The 18,895-nt window shown below is 45.6% G+C and overlaps 1 protein-coding gene across 1 annotated transcript; it reads left to right on the top strand.

Annotated features, from left to right (window-relative positions):
• Nucleotides 1-5,474: 5,474 nt before the first annotated feature.
• Nucleotides 5,475-17,547, top strand: ethe1 (ETHE1 persulfide dioxygenase). The gene is made up of 7 exons (XM_083634884.1): nt 5,475-6,051; nt 7,068-7,212; nt 8,925-9,073; nt 9,285-9,414; nt 9,622-9,711; nt 15,174-15,290; nt 17,115-17,547. The coding sequence occupies exons 1-7, from the start codon at nt 5,851-5,853 to the stop codon at nt 17,159-17,161; spliced, it is 879 nt and encodes a 292-aa protein (XP_083491010.1). The 5' UTR covers nt 5,475-5,850; the 3' UTR covers nt 17,162-17,547.
• The last annotated feature ends 1,348 nt before the right edge of the window (nt 17,548-18,895 follow it).

The following is an 18,895-nucleotide window of genomic DNA, read 5'->3' as shown; positions in this document are numbered from 1 at the left end:
GCTCTGACAATAAATAAGCACAATCAATACTTGTCTACTGCTGTGTGGGAGGTCCTCAGTAGTGAGTTTGAAGAGAGAAATACTTATGGTTTGTTTTGCTGTTATAATCAATTTTGATTGATTGATCGATTGCTTGATTGATTGATTTTATTCACACACATCGTCATCATGTAGCACATGACAGTATTCATGGAATTTCAGTACTGAGGCAGGGTGTGTGCGAAAGGGTCGCCCCAAGGAAGCTATTTAAAGCTTTTAGGAGGGAGCCCAATTACTCACAAACATACAGTAATAACATACAGAGATACATACAACAGACAATCCTAGCATTTTAAATACATCCGTAATACAAAAGTTAACGTTCAGGCACTCATCGGAATCTAAGGTACAGTACAGGAATTAATCAAGACAAGAAATTCATAGACAAGACTTTCATATGTGAACAGTAGTTAATCATAAAGATAGAAGTTGCTTATTTCAGTTTTTCTTAAAGGTGGAGACAGAATATGACATTTTTAAGTTTGCATCAAGCTCATTCTAGATCTGCGGTCCTCTGCACACAACACTGAGGCTGGTGCATTCGTTTTTTTCTGGTGATTAGGTGTTTTTCTCTAGTGTTATACAGTAGGTGTGCAGGGGAAGGCAGATTGGAACAAGGTCAGGGCCGCTGGAAGTCACTTTAAGCAGGGGGTGCTAAGAGGAAATTTGAGTTTTTTTTTTACATTTTTTTGCCATATTTAGAGAAATATCTCATTTTAAATTAACATTAGGATACTGTTGTGATGTAATTATTCAGTATTTTCTCCTTTTCTCACTCATTCAGAGCAAAGAGGGAGATATATAGCATGATGATAATGCTCTATATCTCCCTATTTGCTCTGAATACACCAGTTAACATAACACAGACTTAACATGATAGAAATATTATCAGCAAACTTAATGACTAGACTAATTATTCTGATGTGAATGGCAATGATTATATCAAGAAACATTGACTCCTCTCTTTGCTGTATAGTGGGAGGTGCATTTTTGAGTAGGCTATTAAAATAGCATGTCAAGTTCACATTTCTTTATTGCCAGATTAAACAATTTGTATAGGTTGTTGGTTGGTTCAACACATGTGCGCGCATGCGCGCTTCTTCTTCTTCTCTAGCCTACAAGCATGTAACTTCCTTGATTGTTATTGTTGATAATTCTATTTAAATAGCCTACATTTTCAGTATATCAATAATGCAATCATTTCCCGAAACATTCCCAAACAAGAAAGGAAGATAGTGCACTGCAAAATATTTTTAATTACATTTGTGTAAAAAAAATGGGGGGGGGGGGGGGGTCATCTCGCCACTAGGGGGTGCTGCAGCCCCTGCAGCACCCGTACTTCCCACGGCCCTGAACAAGGTTACATAATTTATGATTTAATTTATGGACAACGTGGTACATCAGCATTCTGGAGGTAGGCTAATTGTACTCTACAAGCCTCAAAAGGTTATAGCGCGGAGAAGAGGTCTGGTAGGAGATTTGAATTTGGTCCACGACAAGGTAGGCTACGTATCACTTTCTTTTGGAGAATCTGTAGCTTTTTTAAGTGGCTTGGAAATGTGTTGCACCAGATGACATTACAGTAATTTACATGAGGCTCAAATAAGGTTTTGTATAGGGTAAGAAGTGCAGATAGTGGGAGAAAATGTCTCAACTTAAAAAACAAACCAACATTATTTAGACAGTTTTTCCGTTAGAACCATAGACTGTACATATAAGAACATCAATATGACTTTGCATAGTAGGCTAGCCTGATTCTGTTATAGTATACTGTAGCGTTCCTGGTATTTATGGAATCAGAGGCTTCTTGCTGCCTGGTACAGGGTTCTTTATTCACAGTTAGTCATATTACAACTCTTGGCGGTTGCTACGCCCATAGCTAGCTAGCTGCTTCTCCTTAGGCGGTATCCGGAGACTGACTCCACGCATGCTCTCTCACCGGAAGCGTTCCCCCAGCCTAGTGTTCCCCCCCAGTAACACTCTCACACATCAGTTCCTAGCTGCAATCGAGACACTTCTATTGCACACCACATTACACGTAATACCTGGATTACCTGGATCGCTACATACTCCCCGCCCAACAATAAGGCCAGCTCCCACGCTGGCACCACAACCCACACATATCCCCCTGTACCAAAACACACCCAAACTCTTCTTTTTTTTCTTAACACACTTTTTTTAAACACATTCCATCCCACCACCATATCTCATGCCATGCACATTTTTCTTTTTCTTTACAGCCATTTCAAAACCACCACCATCCTCTCTTTTTTTTTTTTTTTTTTTTTATATAACTCAAAGTCCTCTGCAGTGTAACTCTTTTCGGTCCCCCCTCGGTGCCCCACAGCCATCACACGCACTGCAATATCTCCACACATCCTCCTCGCGTCCGGCCCAGTAGAAAAGTGCATGAACATTTCGGAGCATCTTCTCAGGCTCGTCATGCCCTGTACGGCCCCTGTGCGCCCACCGCACAACCAACCCCCGCAAGTATCTGGGCACAACCGTCTGCCTCCCTTTTACCCCGTGCCCTGTTCTCTCCAACAGCCCATCTTCATCCAGCCGCAGGTCGGAAAACATGTTCCACAGTCCTTTCGTGGCACCGGAAAACATGTGAGTCTCCTCCACGGGGGGGCGGCGTCCAGCCGCCACCCACGCAAGCACCGGACCGATCTCCGCGTCTTCCGCCTGCCTGCGTTTCCACTCACGCACGTCGACATCCATGATGGTTACGCCATCGTCCTCCAGATCCACATCTGGACAGTCCTCCTCGTCTTCCTCCACCTCCTGCACTCGGTCGTCCTCCTGCCCCCCTTCCCCAGGGGGCGGCGTGTTCAGGACAGCAGGGGGAACACAACCGGCCTCGATCTCCACCTCGGCTTTCCGCACAGCAATCGTGGGGCCCGCAGTGCAGTTTCTGGCTAAGTGCTCAGGCGAACGGCACGTCCAGCAGAGTCTCACCTGCCCGCCGCCTGCACGTCTCTCTTCTCCCGCTGTCCCCCGGTCTCCGACAGCCTTTCGACACTCTCTGGCCAGGTGTCCAATCGCACCGCATGCCCAGCAGGCTCCCTGCTGTCCATGTCATTGTCCCGCGTACCTGGTCTGTTCCCCGGGACCACTGCGACACCCTCTCGCTAAGTGCCCCGGTTTCCCACATGTCCAACACAGTCTCTTTTGCGGCTCCGCGTGTGGCCCGTGCTCAACTGTGACGCGGTATACAGTGATGTTATTGACATTTGGTTGCTCCCCTGGAGCGGTGGGAGGGTGACCCATCTGGACTACTGGCCCCCCTGCGAACGTCAGTGTGCTCTTCCCTAGGTCTACTGTGCATTGGTTTAGCGTCAAGTAGTCCTCCCCCAAGATACAGGGCCCCGCCATCTCTACTACCCATACTGGAAAGTTCACTGTCTGTCCCCCCACAGTTATCATCACGGACCCCCTTCCCCTCATCGGCATCAACTCACCGGATACTGTCCTCAGCAGCTGTGCCGCTGGCTGCTCCAGAAGTGTTCCCTCGGGCATCATGTTGGCGTTCACCAGCGTTGCCGTACACCCCGTGTCCACCAGGGCGACACAGTACCTCCCCTGCAGGTAGACTGGAACATGGCAGCCGTTCATCGTGCGCGGCCCGTTCTGCATGCTGACAGCTCCGGCGATGTTGTCTACTTCGGGGGAAGGCGGAGCCCCACCTCCCCGTCGATGTCGATGGGCTCCCTCCCGTGATGACGTGGCTACGGGGAATATGACATCGGGGACCCGTCTCGCCCCTTCTAGACGGGCCCCGTGTCGTTTCCCTGGTTCCACGCTCCTCCGCGGCACTCTCTGGCCCGATGTCCGGGGCGTCCACAGGTCCAGCAGCGCATGGCCCCGGGCCCCCTGGGCCAGGTATTGTCTCGTGGGGTGGGCTGCAGGGTCGCGTTTCGGAGCAGTTGTTCTTTTAACTGCTGCACCGACTCGGACAGTTCTCTCACCATGTTGCCTTGTTCCGCCAACGCCATCTTCCACGCTGGCTCTTCTTGCAGCGGGCTCTCCGCCGCCATTCCCACCACGGGGGCGGCTCCCCCCGTGCCGCTGCTCACGGCCCAACCCTCCACTGTCTCTCTTTCAAGCGCCAACTCCAGCGCCACCTCCAGTGTCTTTGGCCGTTTCAGCATTACCTGATCGCTTAGACTTCGCGGCACGATTGCCTGGATAAAGTAGTTTCTGGCCAACTCATCCAGCGACTCTGGCGGCAGCCGGCTGTATACGCGCCGGCTGAGGATCTCAATGTCTGTTGCCAGTGCCCGCAGCGACTCCCCCGGTCGTCTACGCCTGTTACACAGTTCCGCAACCACGATGCCTTTCTCTTCGCATTGGCCGAAGCGCCTCCGCAGGGCCGCCATCACCGCATCCATGTCTTTTATATCGGCCATCGCCGCCACGCACGTTATAGCTTCACCCTCGAGGGACATCACAAGATGGCTGGCTCTCTCCTCCCTCGACCAGCCGTTCATGTCCGCTGCCACGTTAAACATTGTGCAATATGGCTCCCACTCGCCTTTACCGTTGTATTTCGGCGGAGTCACTTCCTTCTTGCCTCGGCGGGCGCCGTCCCGCGCCGCCTCGATCCGCGCCACTTCCCCGTCACTGGCCCGCAGGCTAGCCTCGCTGGGCCGCAGAATAGCCTCCATGGCTACGGTGACAATGTCGTCTGGCCCGGTCTTCACTCTCACCAGCCCCTGGCTTTCTACCGCCTGCTCCGCTTGGATCTCTGTAGGAGCGGCTATGTCTGCCCGGTCCTGCTCCTCTTCGGACGCCTGGCTGTCTGCCCCGGCTCCTTCTCTTCCCGCCTCTCGTTTGATTCTTCTCCGCTCTTTCCTCAGGAACTTGTTCACCATCTTGCCGATTACGGAGGCAATATTCACCGCTTAACTTCTGACGCCAATGTAGCGTTCCTGGTATTTATGGAATCAGAGGCTTCTTGCTGGTACAGGGTTCTTTATTCACAGTTAGTCAACTCTTGGCGGTTGCTACGCCCATAGCTAGCTAGCTGCTTCTCCTTAGGCGGTATCCGGAGACTGACTCCACGCATGCTCTCTCACCGGAAGCGTTCCCCCAGCCTAGTGTTCCCCCCCAGTAACACTCTCACACATCAGTTCCTAGCTGCAATCGAGACCCTTCTATTGAACACCACATTACACGTAATACCTGGATTACCTGGATCGCTACAAACATTAGACTATAATTATAGCTAGCAGGGAATTTGTTTACAACTTGTTAGGTAACAGCACATAATGTTTGGTCACATTTTAGTTAAGATAGTGGGATGGGCATGTAGGCTACACAGACACACACCTGTCCTGTCCTAGCCACAATGCGAGAATGATGACTACTCCTGACCTAACCGCCTACAGCTGTGCGCGCCTCATGAACGCGCATCAGGTGGACAGGACTGGGCAGCTGAATTGCTCACTGCTTACGTGAGTCTAGGAAATTGCACTCAAAAATGTATTGGCAGTGGCACCAGTCGCAGCAATCCAAACGCAATCATTTCCCTGGACCTTCAGAGTTCATCCAAGGTGAGACTTGACCGACCCTCCAGACAGCGTTTTCGGAGACTAACTGAACTGTCGGCAGCTTCAAGGGGAATTTGACATAAACAGTCGGAACTTCGGAAGATTACAAGAGAAAAATTATATCGTCCGACTGTAGCGTTGCCTGAGTGTGAATCGCTGCTGACTGACTACGTTACAATGACATTTTGAGCCAGTCCTGAGTCGACACTAGCTAAGCTAACTGAGAACGCAGTCACTTATACCGGGTGGATTAACAATGTGCTGGGTGAGCAGGGTGAAGCCCGTCCAGCGGGCTCTGGCCCTATCGCTATGCCTCCGAACAAAGGCCGGGGGCTCGAGTTGTGCTGCAACCCAGAACAGGCTCCTCTGTCCGGGCGTCACCACAGGCTCAATCCCGCTACAAGCTGGTGGCAGACCCTACTGCTCCAAGGCGGGCGAAGGACTATTCTTCAGACAGGTATTCACTGCTATTATTCTTTAACGTTACTTGTTTATTTTCAGCTTCGTCACGTCTAATGCGATAGGAAATGCAGCAGTGTTTCTGAATGACACTTGTAAGTTAGCAAGTACCTGGAAGTTAGCCTGCTTTCAAAAGTTCATGAAGTCAAAATGTACCGTTACTTTCTGTTATCTATTTCTAAACTAAAAGTAAATTGGTTCCATGGGCTGTGCTGGGGGATTTTTCAGGTTAGCCAGCTGTGCGGCCAGTGGACTGTGAGGGCTCAATGGTGGGTGTGTTTTGCAGCCTCAAAGCCGAATACTCAGCCTCTCGCACACAGTAATTTATGGTCCACATTTCTGGTAGAATTTCTGATGTATTCATCCTTATTATAAAAGAGAGCATGTGGGCAATGATTGTTCTCTCTCTGTTTACATTTTTGTCCCAGAGGCATTGTGACCACTGATGATGTCACATCACTGATGATCTCAAATTAATCAGTGATGTCATAAGAGCACAGCGGTCGAGCTGCAGGGCGGGCTCGGCCCTGGCATTGTGACATCATTAGTGATGTCATAGACCAGGCTAATATAATCACTGTGGAAAGCCCTATAGTTTGTTGATTACTACAAACCCTCTGCATTAAAGCAGTATTGGCACATGTGTTATTGCACCCTCTGAAGCATTATTTGGACAATATTGCACTGCATAAATTGCAAAACTGGAAAAATGGGGGTGTTGTAAAACTTTTGAACGGTAGTGCAGATTTACCATTAACTCTGTTAACCGAACCTAGGTTGCATACACTTGAAACAAGTGTATGCTGTTTTCTCTCTCTCTCTCTCTCTCTCTCTCTCTCTCTCTCTCTCTCTCTCTGTCCAACACACACACACACACACACATGCACACACACTTTATCATTCCAGGACCTTATCGATGATAACAGGAATAGACTTGCATCACTACTGCCCTTTAACATCCCTTCTTATCTAATGCTGACTCACTCCTGTACCTTTACCCGTTTCCCTGTTCAGTTGTTTGAGAGTGTGAGCAGTACCTACACCTACCTGCTGGCGGACAGGGAGACCAGGGAGGCCATCATCATCGACCCTGTATTGGAGACTATTGACAGGGATGTGAAGCTCATAAACGAATTGGGGCTCACGCTGAAATTGGCAGGTAGCTACTGTCTGGAACTACAGTATGTGACTGTAAAACCAACTTAGAAAAAGAGTAAACACGCACATCCAAACCAAAAAAGGGCAGGTGCTGAGCTGAAAGTGAACAACATACAAAAAGAATAAAACCGCTCGCACACTGCAGGGCTCCAGTTTCAGTGATTTATTGCACCAATGGTCGGCTGTAGCTCAGGAGGTAGAGTGGGTCGTCCACTAATCGCTTTGGATAAAAGAGGTCGGTGGTTCGATTCCCGCCTCCTCCAGTCTGCATGTCGAAGTGTCCTTGGGCAAGATACTGAAGCCCAAATTGCTCCTGATGGTGTGCCAGCACCCTGTGTGGTAGCCTGCCGCCATCGGGGTATGAATGGGTGAATGTACCTACTGATTGTAAAGCGCTTTGGATTAACGCGCTATATCAGGGCTATTCAACTAAATTGTTCAGAGGGCCACATTGTCAGAAACCTAAGGGGCCGGGGGCCGGACCGTTCCCCGAGCTATTAATCCCATTATATGTACACTTGACACAATGCGCCACCACAATTTTCAAAACTTGTATTTCACTACATTGCAAAAGTAGCTTAATTTTCATTTAAGTGTTTAATTTCTGTGCAACAAAAGCTGTGTTAAAGCCCCAAAAGTAAACGCATTTGAAATATAATTTGGTCAATTCTGACCTCTCTACACCACAGCATTATAAACATTTATAGTGCATCAGGAAAGGAAAACAACTGTAAACATTGTTTATTGTTTAGAACCTAGCTAGCTGGAGCACACATCTCCTGAAAAACCATTTATAATGCATCTTTCTTGATTAGCTACATCACAGCACCATCTCCTGAAAAACATTAATATTGCACCTTTCTTGTGGCTACATCACAGCATCTCCTGAAAAACATTTATAGTGGATCTGACTTGTTTAGCTCACTTTAGCTAGAAGATCACATCTGGAAAACAACCAGTCGGGTGTAATAAGTAAATCAGGTTTAATTGTTAAAAAATATATATATATATATATACAGTATGTCTCTATATATATATATATATATATATATATATATATATATATATATATATATATATATATATATATATATATAAAAAACTCATCCGCGGGCCGGTCTGACTTGATTGGCGGGCCGCCAGTTGAATAGCCCTGCGCTATATAAATGCAGGCCATTTACCATTTACCATGGTCAAGAGTGACATTTTTTCGACCATGATTCAGACACTCCATCAAACTGCCTGGCCCCACTGGCACAACTGAGAGGTGCGGTTTTAATGCATAATTGCACATGATTATAATCAGTTTAAAACATAACACTTAACCAAATCCAATCATGCTGTCTTATCATCCTCACTGACCCATATAAACCTACACACACTGCACGTTATCCTTAACCTATAAGCTAGCAACGCAAGGTTAATTTAGCCGTCACACTGCAACATTCAACCCAGGAATAACTTCTCAAATTATGTTTTTAACCCTGCAAAGTTGGGCCTAACCTTGCTCCAGAGCAGGGCTGGCTAGCTGGGAAATGTAGTCACATGTTCTCAGTAATGCGCCCATGTGAAACCTCAGTTTGCCAAAGGCTAGGTTGGCCAGGATCTTGAATGCAGATAGCAGTTTGAAAAGGACTTAATTCCACTGTAGGTATTGTGGCTTCCTATCAAAAAACTCTGCTAGTGAACCTTTCTCTCTTCTTTGTCTGGTAGTAAACACCCACTGCCATGCGGACCATATCACAAGCACTGGGCTGCTGAAGAAGAGACTGGTTGGGTTGAAGAGTGCCATCTGCAGATTGAGTGGCGCCTCTGCAGATGTCCTCCTGTCAGAGGGAGACAAGATCGCCTTTGGAAAACATGTAAGGAGGAAACATTTGACAGATTATAACTCTGGCTTCAGAGCGGTTTGGGATGGCTTTAGACCTGCCAGTATCTCAAGATGTAAACAGACATGAAGGACGATACATGTATCTTCAAAATACATATTTTGAGGTATTTTATTTTTGTTAATTGTGCTTCATACCGAAATTTGACTTGACTTGATTTGACTCCTCTGTCTTCCCCTCCCAGTATGTGACAGTGAGGGAGACTCCGGGACACACAGATGGGTGTGTGACACTGGTGACGGAGGATCAGAGCATGGCTTTCACTGGTGATGCTCTGCTCATCAGAGGCTGCGGCAGGACAGACTTCCAGCAGGGTAAACCTATGCCCCCACCTCGGTCTGATTATCTGCTCTCATGTTACCGCTGTTCATTCGTCATCACACACCATGGTTTCCCAGAAGTCAATGGACCATAGTGAATGCTTTTGTTTTTGTAATACTGCTAGATGAACACAGGGAGGCAGTATTATGTTTTTGTAGGATTGCTTAATCTTTTGCACAAACTTTCCCTTTCTTTCTCAGGCTGCTCCAAACTGCTCTATGAGTCGGTCCATCAGAAGATTTTTACTCTACCTAACCAGTGCCTCGTCTACCCAGCACATGACTACAAAGGTTGGCCCCAAAACCCCACACATCTCAGACATATTCATATCACATATCATGGATGTACTGCTTTCAAAATGTGGTTATGCAGATGAATGGATTTGTCATTCCAAAGGGATTATTGGCATCTGATTGTAGAGTTTGGATTTTATGAGATCATGCTACTGTGCTTCCACAGTGGCCTGGAAATATCCATAAGTGGCTGCATTTATGTACTCCCAAGTCTCTCCTCTCAATTTCCATTATTTCACTCTGTCTCTAAACATGTGTTTTACTGCTGGAGGACGTCCAGAGTACTGTATGCACAATGCTAATCACAAGTACATCCAACATGTGATCAAAGTCACTTTTTGTGTCCAGACCTGTTAACTTCATGCACCATGATGCGGCTGGATAATGACACAAATGTAAGTACAGCCTTAGAGATGCTTCAAACCAGTTCCACAGGCAGAGACTGCTTTTGTCATGTCATCCAACCCTTTCATTAAGGCTATACATTGGCCTACATTACTGAACAAAACTGCCTACAGGCCAAATCTGTGATGTGATGGTAAAATGTAGGGAACACGAATAACGAGTTTATGCTGACGATTGAACAGACTACAGTCATACACTTTTCCTTATTACATTTCCAAAATCTGCAGTTAGAAAAGGGTATTTTTTTGCGGTATTCCCCGGCCTTTAAAAAAAACAAAATACAATTCTGTTTCACGAAATACAGACCAGAATGAGCCCAATGATGGGCTTATTGCTGATTGGTTGAGCAGTAGAAACAGGGCCTGGTTACACTTCTCTCTTTACACTCGTTACTCTCTTTTTAATGCAGCTTCAACAATCAGATCGGATCTTAGATCACGTCGCATTGATGTCTCTGTACATGACATTCAGGGCTTAAAGTTCTCCGTCGCTACGATGGATTTCCGTCTATTGGAGCCAGATATGAAATGTGAAAAATACCTAAATTAAATCCCCTTTGTATATTTTCAATGTGTATTGTATTGAGTTTGAATGAAAGCTTTTATTTTGAAAAATTCTGACCGGACGTCCAAATGATTCTCCTGGGCTGTGTTCAAGCCACAATACGTCTGAAAATGTTTTGCTACGGTTTCCAGGTTGAATGTCATGTTTCCTTGCCTGTTTCAATGCACCACCATGTCTGCTGATAAATGTTTTGCTACGTTGTGCTATGTTTTCGGCCCACTGAACGCATCAACTGGCTGCAAAGCCGCTCCTAATATGTAACGCTAAACAAAACACTGTTGCAGATCTGTCTCTCAGACAGCGTTAGTTCCTAACGTTAAATGATCCCTAATGACAGCATAGGACTGAAGAAGTTTATTATTGTGAGAATTGGAGTTAATTTATTACTGCAAAGGTGGAGGGACTTGGAAAACATGCGCGATGCGGAGCGGAGTTGTCTTTTATTGGACATATAAAACTTGCTAACACACACACGCTCAAACGTTTGGTGCAGTAACGTTATTATTTTCGGTGTATTTTCCCCCCTGACAGCGTGGGGGTGTTGACGCTTTTTCCATGACCACATGTCACTAATTGTCATTTCCACCATAAAGATGCATCTCAGCAGAATAACATTATTTGATGGAGAGAAAAAGTCTAGTGGAGTTTCACTAGCGGTGACGCTAACGTTACTGAATGAGATATAGGCACCTATCTGTAACGCAACATGATAACATTAACAAACAACTGTTGCTAGCGCAGTAACTAGTTGGTTACTAACTATCTGGTTAGCGTTAGATGTGTGCTGCTGCTAGTCTCTGAGTTAGTTGATAACAAGATGTTGATTTCATCAGTTACCTGACTCCAGGATAATTCTGAGGGATATGTTTTAGATGTAACCGTGTGCAGTGGGATGTTTCCTCTTCACTTGATGCTGAACTATTTAGCGTTAGGTGGTTAGCCTAGGCATGCTAGGTGTTGTCTGACAGTATTAATTGGTGTGTTTTCATAACAGTAGGCTATCAGACCATCAGCTCAGTGGGACGGGGGGGGGGGGGGGGGGTGAGAGGTTGAGTGGAGCTGGGCTGTGTGACTGGGGGAAGAGAACCTCCTTAGTTGGGACATATGTTTGACAATGTTGTAGTTCCTGTGGCTGTTAGCTATTATTGTTATACTGATGCCTTAACCTACTTGTTTGACTTGATGAAAAACATATATATGAATTGTGATTTATTATAGCCAGTAATTTTCATTATGTCTCTGTTGACATACCTACCGTGGAACCTTATAACATACTGATTCAGCCCAGAACACAATTCATGCATCATTAGGCCTACTGGATGTTTGGGAACTCGAGAGTGAAATGAGAGCGATGTACACACTGTCTGCCGTTTTTTACATGAAAACCCATGTGAAGCGATGGCACGGCGGGAAAAAAGCGGACACTCGAAAAAGCCCGAAATAGCTAAAATAGGCCTGGAAAAATTTTCAGTCAAAAGATTTTTTTTGCTTTAACCCCTGGACACTCCCACTTTGTGTTCAGATACGATCTCGGGTTTGATTTTCCTGTCCAATATAGAGACGCTGCATGAAATAGGCCACGCCCATCACGGGGAAAGCTCTCCTTTCACTCCCATACACCAGCGTCATTTTCCTTGAATTAAACATAGCTCAAAGCTGTTGTGTGGTGGGCTGCGCAGACAACAAATGTAAAAAAATGTGTATGGGGATTTCATGAAATAAGGTCTGTGGTTAACACAAGTTTATGAAACAGTGAAGTGTGTGTTCAGCAAGATAATCTTCACAAACGAGGACCACTTTTATGACTTTTGGAGTGTAAATGCATTTTCAGAAAACACTTAAAGGACGGCTTTCCCGTGGGGAATATGAATATATATTAAATCTCACGCCCCTAAGGTTTTCGAATCCGTTGAAATTTTTGAAATTGGTTGTTCACAGCCTGAGCTATCAACCATCTCTCACATTATTTTCTTGACGCTCTGACGTAAAACGCGTCGGAGCGTCAAGTCCAGACTTGCGGAAGAGAACAGCTGTAAACTACAAGTGTTTTGGGGGTGTGCCGCCATGGTCCCGCCTCTAGAGGTCCTCCACGCCCCTTCAGAGGTCCTGAAGAAAAACAAAAGGCAGCCATCTTTTTTCACCGCATCGCCTAGGCTAGCTAATGTTAGCTTCCCATAGCTCCTTGCAAAGAACCATATCTCGGGAACGGAAGCACCTACAGACACGGGACTGGCGGCATTGGAAAGCTTGTCAAATTTTACATCTAGTAGAAGGTGCGTTGAAGTTACGAAATCAACGCTGAGCAATGTACCCTTTTTTACACATTTTTACATTAAATAGTTACAACATCAGATGCTCATAACTCCTAGGAAAATGCATGAAAATGCATGAATTTTTTTTTATGAAGACATCTCCCGACATATATACTACCGTTTAAATTTGGTGCAATTTGGAGGCAAAAAAAAATATATATTATTCTTCTTCTCCTAATGTTTTTATGTCGAAGCCTTCTTCTTCTTTGAGTTTTATGGCGGTTGGCAAACATATATGTGCATTACCGCCACCTACTGGAGTTTGATATCAGCCAAATGCCTGAGGGGTGGGCATGGAATCCAAGGCCACGCGAGCCCAGTGCATTGTGGGAACTGAAGGATTTCGGAGTTCTCAACTGGAAGCTGGTGACATACACGCGGCTGTAAAAAAGCTGGATCTAGCGGACTTCTCAGTGCTGAGCACACGCAGAGCAAACGCACTCACAGCAGAGCCGAGCAGAGCAGAGAGACACTCCTCCCACAACGGGGGGGGGGGGGGGGGGGGAGGAGGAGGGGGGGAGGTGGGGCACGCAGGACACTACAGCATACAACAGACCCAGGCAGCTGCAGCATTACATCAGAAAATATTAGCAATGAGTCAATGATGTGCTTGAAATGCTTCCTTTCACAAAAGGGTCATTATCTCAGCTCGTAGAAAAAAAGGGCTGTTTTTGCTCAAATCAAGCTATCTTCTCCGGCTCATAACTAAAGAACGGAAAATGGGATCAATAAACTTTTTTTTGCAGGTGATAGAAGAGAGTCTCATCGTTATTTGTGCGTGTTCAGTGTTTACATAGTAATTATTAAAGAAATTATATGACTGTTTTAAAATGCATTGCGGCCTATGTGGCACAGTACAGCACCTTTTGCCCAAGGGCCGTGGCACTCAAAGTGTTAAAAGTGGTCCTCGTTGGTGAAAATTATCTTGCTGAACTTAAACTTTGATGTTTCTTAAACTTTTGTTAACCACAGACCATATTTCGAATGAATGAATGAATGAGCTTTATTTGTCAATGTCACAAAGCAAGTTTTAAGAACAACGAAATTGCATTGCAAATTTCATGCATTAAACCGAAATTCCCATACAAAAATCCCATTGCCTTTCATCCCTACGGACCAGCAGCATAGGGACTTTACCCCCTACGAACCAGCAGCATAGGGACTTTTTCCCCTATGAACCAGCAGCATAGGGACTTTCCCCCTATGAACCAGCAGCATAGGGACTTTCCCCCCTACGAACCAGCAGCATAGGGACTTTCCCCCCTACGAACCAGCAGCATAGGGACTTTCCCCCCTACGAACCAGCAGCATAGGGACTCTCCCCCCTACGAACCAGCAGCATAGGGACTCCCCCCCCTACGAACCAGCAGCATAGGGACTTTCCCCCCTACGAACCAGCAGCATAGGGACTTTCCCCCCTACGAACCAGCAGCATAGGGACTTTCCCCCCTACGAACCAGCAGCATAGGGACTCCCCCCCCCTACGAACCAGCAGCATAGGGACTTTCCCCCCTACGAACCAGCAGCATAGGGACTTTCCCCCCTATGAACCAGCAGCATAGGGACTTTCCCCCCTACGAACCAGGAGCATAGGGACTCCCCCCCCTACGAACCAGCAGCATAGGGACTTTCCCCCCTACGAACCAGCAGCATAGGGACTTCCCCCCCTACGAACCAGCAGCATAGGGACTTTCCCCCCTACGAACCAGCAGCATAGGGACTCCCCCCCCCCCCCTACGAACCAGCAGCATAGGGACTTATCCCCCTACGAACCAGCAGCATAGGGACTTCTGGGTGAGCCTACGAAAAGACATCATCCCTGCGGTACTCTATTATAGCGCTCTTATGGTCCTGTGAGTGGCTAAATAACTTTCATATGAGGAACCATACTTTCAACTTTCTATGCCTTTTGTATGATACTCTTGAGCACAAAACACTCACATAAGAGCCTTGCTTGTCCATGTGTTAAAGGGTGGCTATGGCTCACGTCAGTTGGGGCCTTGTAAATTGATGATGTTGCTTGTAATATCCAGATTGTGGCCGGATTTATGTTGACACACAACTGACATCCGATAGGAATGCCAGCCAGCTCACCTCAAAATGTGGATTTTGGGATCAGATCCCAATGCATCCAAGATCCGAACTGAGATGTACTGTATCTGTCTCTCTGTGCATCAGGTCAGACGGTGTCAACGGTGGGAGAGGAGCGCAGGTTCAACCCACGTTTGACCAAGAACCTGGAGGAGTTTGTGGACATCATGAACAATTTAGATCTTCCCAAACCTGCTAAAATAGGTACCAGGCACTCATCCGTCTCTACTACAATCCATTCGCTATCCATGCTCTGTGAGCAAACATAATAAGTCCGAAATCCCTGAGGTATATTTAGAATATCTTCATGTGAATAAGCATTATCGTGCATTCATATTGATGTTAAGCCCGAAACGCACAGGGAGGGAAACTTGACGCTCGTCAATTTCTGCCCCTATAGCGCACTGCAAGCATCAGATCTGACATCTATACACCACAGAATGACGGAACCATCAGTATTTTGGGGGAAAGGCCACTAATTTATAATGTAGGCAGGCGGACCGATGGAAAAAAAGTTGTTATAGCGTAGTTTTGAGCCCCTGTCATTCAGAGGCTGTTAGATCTGATCATCCTACCTGTCTGCTGTGCAGAGGGGGAGAAAAAAAAAGGCAGCGCTGTGCGAAAAAATTATGCAATCATTCTGTCCAAACTTTCACCAATCCACTCTCATCATGACATCCAGGGGTAGGCTATATTTTGCTAGCCCATGCGTTTAGAACATTGTTCTCACTTCGTCTCGCTATAGTGTAGCGTATTGACATGCTTGCTCTATTTAAACTACTGTGAGATTTATTTGAGGAGCAGCGAGACAGACGGGGATGGAAGTGGCAGAGAGGGGGGGGAGCTCAGAGCAGGGCCGTAGCTAGCTATGAGGACGGGGAGGTCCGGACCTCCCCTAATATTTCAGAGGAAATTTTTTTTTTTTTTTTTTTTTTTTTTAAACAATCTGCATGGAAAAGCATGAAAAACACGGGATCGCTTTTATTTTGAAACGAAAGGCAGGTCAGGCAGGAAGTCATCTGACGCCGCGTCCGCGGTAACTTGATTCCGAGAGAGCAGTAGCATGGTGGTGAGTGATGACTGTCTGTCTGCCTGGCGAGATAATTGAAGGTGAGCGAGCTGCGAGACAGTGAGCGAGTGAACGACAGACAGTGAGTGACACTGACAGATTTTTTAGCAACAACCAAGAAAGTAAGTGTCTAGTCTGTCTCTTAAGTAATGTTACCTGTGTGACACGTTGGGATGCTACTGGCTAATCATGCATGATGCCAATTGCCAAGCTCCCGAAGTCAGGTATGCAGGTGGCTATATGCATGGTTTCAGTTTCATGACCCAATAAGTAACAAAAAGAGGTGGTGTAAAGTTAAAAACAACAGAATATATTTTATTTTATTTTTCAATCGTTCCTATCAGGAATAAATAAATGTCCCTCTGTATGTTTTTTTTATTATCGATGATGACTTTGTGTGTTGTGTACGGCTTGGGTTGTGTACCTGTGTTTGTAGGTGTCATTTTGATATGAATTTGGCTAAAACAGTTTGTGTTTGTTAGTTACAATTATGTTGACAGGAGAGCTGAGCAGGTGGTGACATGAAAGAGAATATACTGAATAATGACATCACAACAGTATAATCCTAATGTTGATTTAAAATGATATATTACTCTAAATATGGCTTAAAAAGGGGGGAAAAAAAACTCAAATCCGCCTCCCCTTGCTGGACCTCCCCTATTTCGGAACCCTGGCTACGGCCCTGGCTCAGAGCTCTTTGGTCGCTGCTGGAACCTCGTTTGACACTCCAAAATGGAAACAGGTTCGGAGTACGGGCGTCAAGGCAGTTTGACGCGCGTCAGAGCGCTCTTGGTGCATGTTCGGCCGTTTAAAACAATGGCTAGCGTCTGACGCTCCCTGTGCGTTTGGGGCTTTAGACAATGTTAATTGACTTGACACCTTCCCTCACAGGGTTACAATCATATGAATGAAATGACTTTGCACCTAAGCGACTGTTTGTTTCTGTTCCACCCTGACAGATATCGCAGTGCCTGCTAATCTGCTTTGTGGACTTCATGAAGTCTGAAGGTTCTACAAAAGGGACCATTTGAAGCAAAACATCTACATGCAAGCAACATGATTCACATTCACATATTTGTATTCAAGCAGGATTCACCAAAGAAGCATTTCATTGTATGCTAATGTCCAGAACAGAACTACAGGAAATGCGGTAACCTGCTCCCCAGGTCTGCAGAACTTTTTATTGTATGTTAATGTAAGTTGAATGATGTATATATTTGAACAGTTTTTCCTCTGCATCCTATTACTTTTTTTTACTAATAGCACTTATAATCTGGTGCTGCAGCTACAGAAGTCTGTGGCCTGTCATCAAGATCAAAATAAAAATGCAATCAGTTATTTACTTATTGTCAGAAATGAATGCTGCAAAATTGTACATTAGGGAAAAAAAACATGACTAATGAGAGGACTTATTTTCATATTAAATTTAGATCATGTTCATGTCAAGAATGTTTCAGTCTTTATTTAGCTGCTTCATTCTGATTTGCAGAGTCGGAGAGGAAGTTTGCGAGTAATTAAAGCTCAGATAGGAATGTTCCATTCAAGGTTTGGTTTAGTATTCATGAATGCCCAACTGAGACAATTGAGCTCTTCCACATGGCCTTTCCAGTTATTCCAGACTCCTCTAGCCAAGGCATCTCACACACACACACACACACACACACACACACACACACACACACACACAGAGCACTCTGACCGCTGCCAGCCATGGCCTTTTTGCATTGCAGGAAAATGAAAGTACTCTTATTTGCATTCAGAATGAGTGAGGGCCAAGTTTCCACTGCAAAGGTCCCAAACATGTCACAGCCATGCCGTTACGTGCTCCACTCTTGCCTGTTCCTCTATGGAATAAACAGGGTCAGTTATTGAAATCCAGAACCAAATCCAATCACTCTCACACTCAGTGGCTACAGCATTCTGACGTGATAATCAACACGAGGAAGGTCCCAGTTTCATGGTCCATTAACGCTGTCAGGGAAACAGGTTTGTTGGGAGTGTCTACCACATGCCTCTGATGAAGCCGTTCACACGTTTGTTAGTAAGATATACTGTATAATAAGGGTTTAAATGATGAGGGGCTTTTGACAAATATATTTGTATTGAACAAATTTCAATTTAATCCCATCTGAAAGTATTGAAAGAATCTATTAATAGAATCTATGAAAGAAAGTAGTGTCCCTCAGATTGTCACTGTCATGGTGTAACAGCTACTGAAATGTCTTTTAGACCATCATGGGACACTAAAACTCATTTGAAACCCAGACTAATGAAATTATCTTAGGTGGGTTAGCAGAGGCAGGGTGACACCTACTGTACTGTATATACCTACTGTATATAGACTACAGTACTACCTTTTAACTGAATTCTTTCACAAAAGCATTACTGAACAATTAGGCCTAAATAAAGTGCATATAAAATCTAAATTCAATTAGGTTTGCACATGCAAGCCCGCACAGCGGTCGAGCTGCATGGCGGGCGACTAGGTATCTGTGAGCTGCAGGGTGGGCGACTAGGTATCTGTCTGTCTGTCTATCTCTATCAAAGGGAGCAAGTGGGCAATGTTTGTTTCCATTTTTGTCCCACTGATGATGTCATAGGCATTGTGACATGATCAATGATGTCATAAGTGCAATTGTGATGTCATCAATGATGTGAAGTTGGGCAATCACAATGTCTATGACATCAGTGATGTGACATCATCAGTTATGTCATCAGTGACATAATATATTTGGTCAAT

The sequence above is a fragment of the Poromitra crassiceps genome (assembly GCF_964638095.1).
Source record: "Poromitra crassiceps genome assembly, chromosome: 1".
In the NCBI taxonomy this organism is placed as follows: domain Eukaryota; kingdom Metazoa; phylum Chordata; class Actinopteri; order Beryciformes; family Melamphaidae; genus Poromitra; species Poromitra crassiceps.
The sequence above is the reverse complement of the archived record's forward strand: the minus strand, read 5'-3'. Positions and strand labels throughout refer to the sequence as shown.

Coding starts and splice junctions, on each gene's coding strand:
- ethe1 (XM_083634884.1), top strand. CDS start 5,851: ATGTGCTGGGTGAGCAGGGTGAAGCCCGTCCAGCGGGCTCTGGCCCTA. Junction 9,074..9,284: donor AGATCGCCTTTGGAAAACAT/GTAAGGAGGAAA, acceptor TTCCCCTCCCAG/TATGTGACAGTGAGGGAGAC. Junction 15,291..17,114: donor TCCCAAACCTGCTAAAATAG/GTACCAGGCACT, acceptor CCACCCTGACAG/ATATCGCAGTGCCTGCTAAT.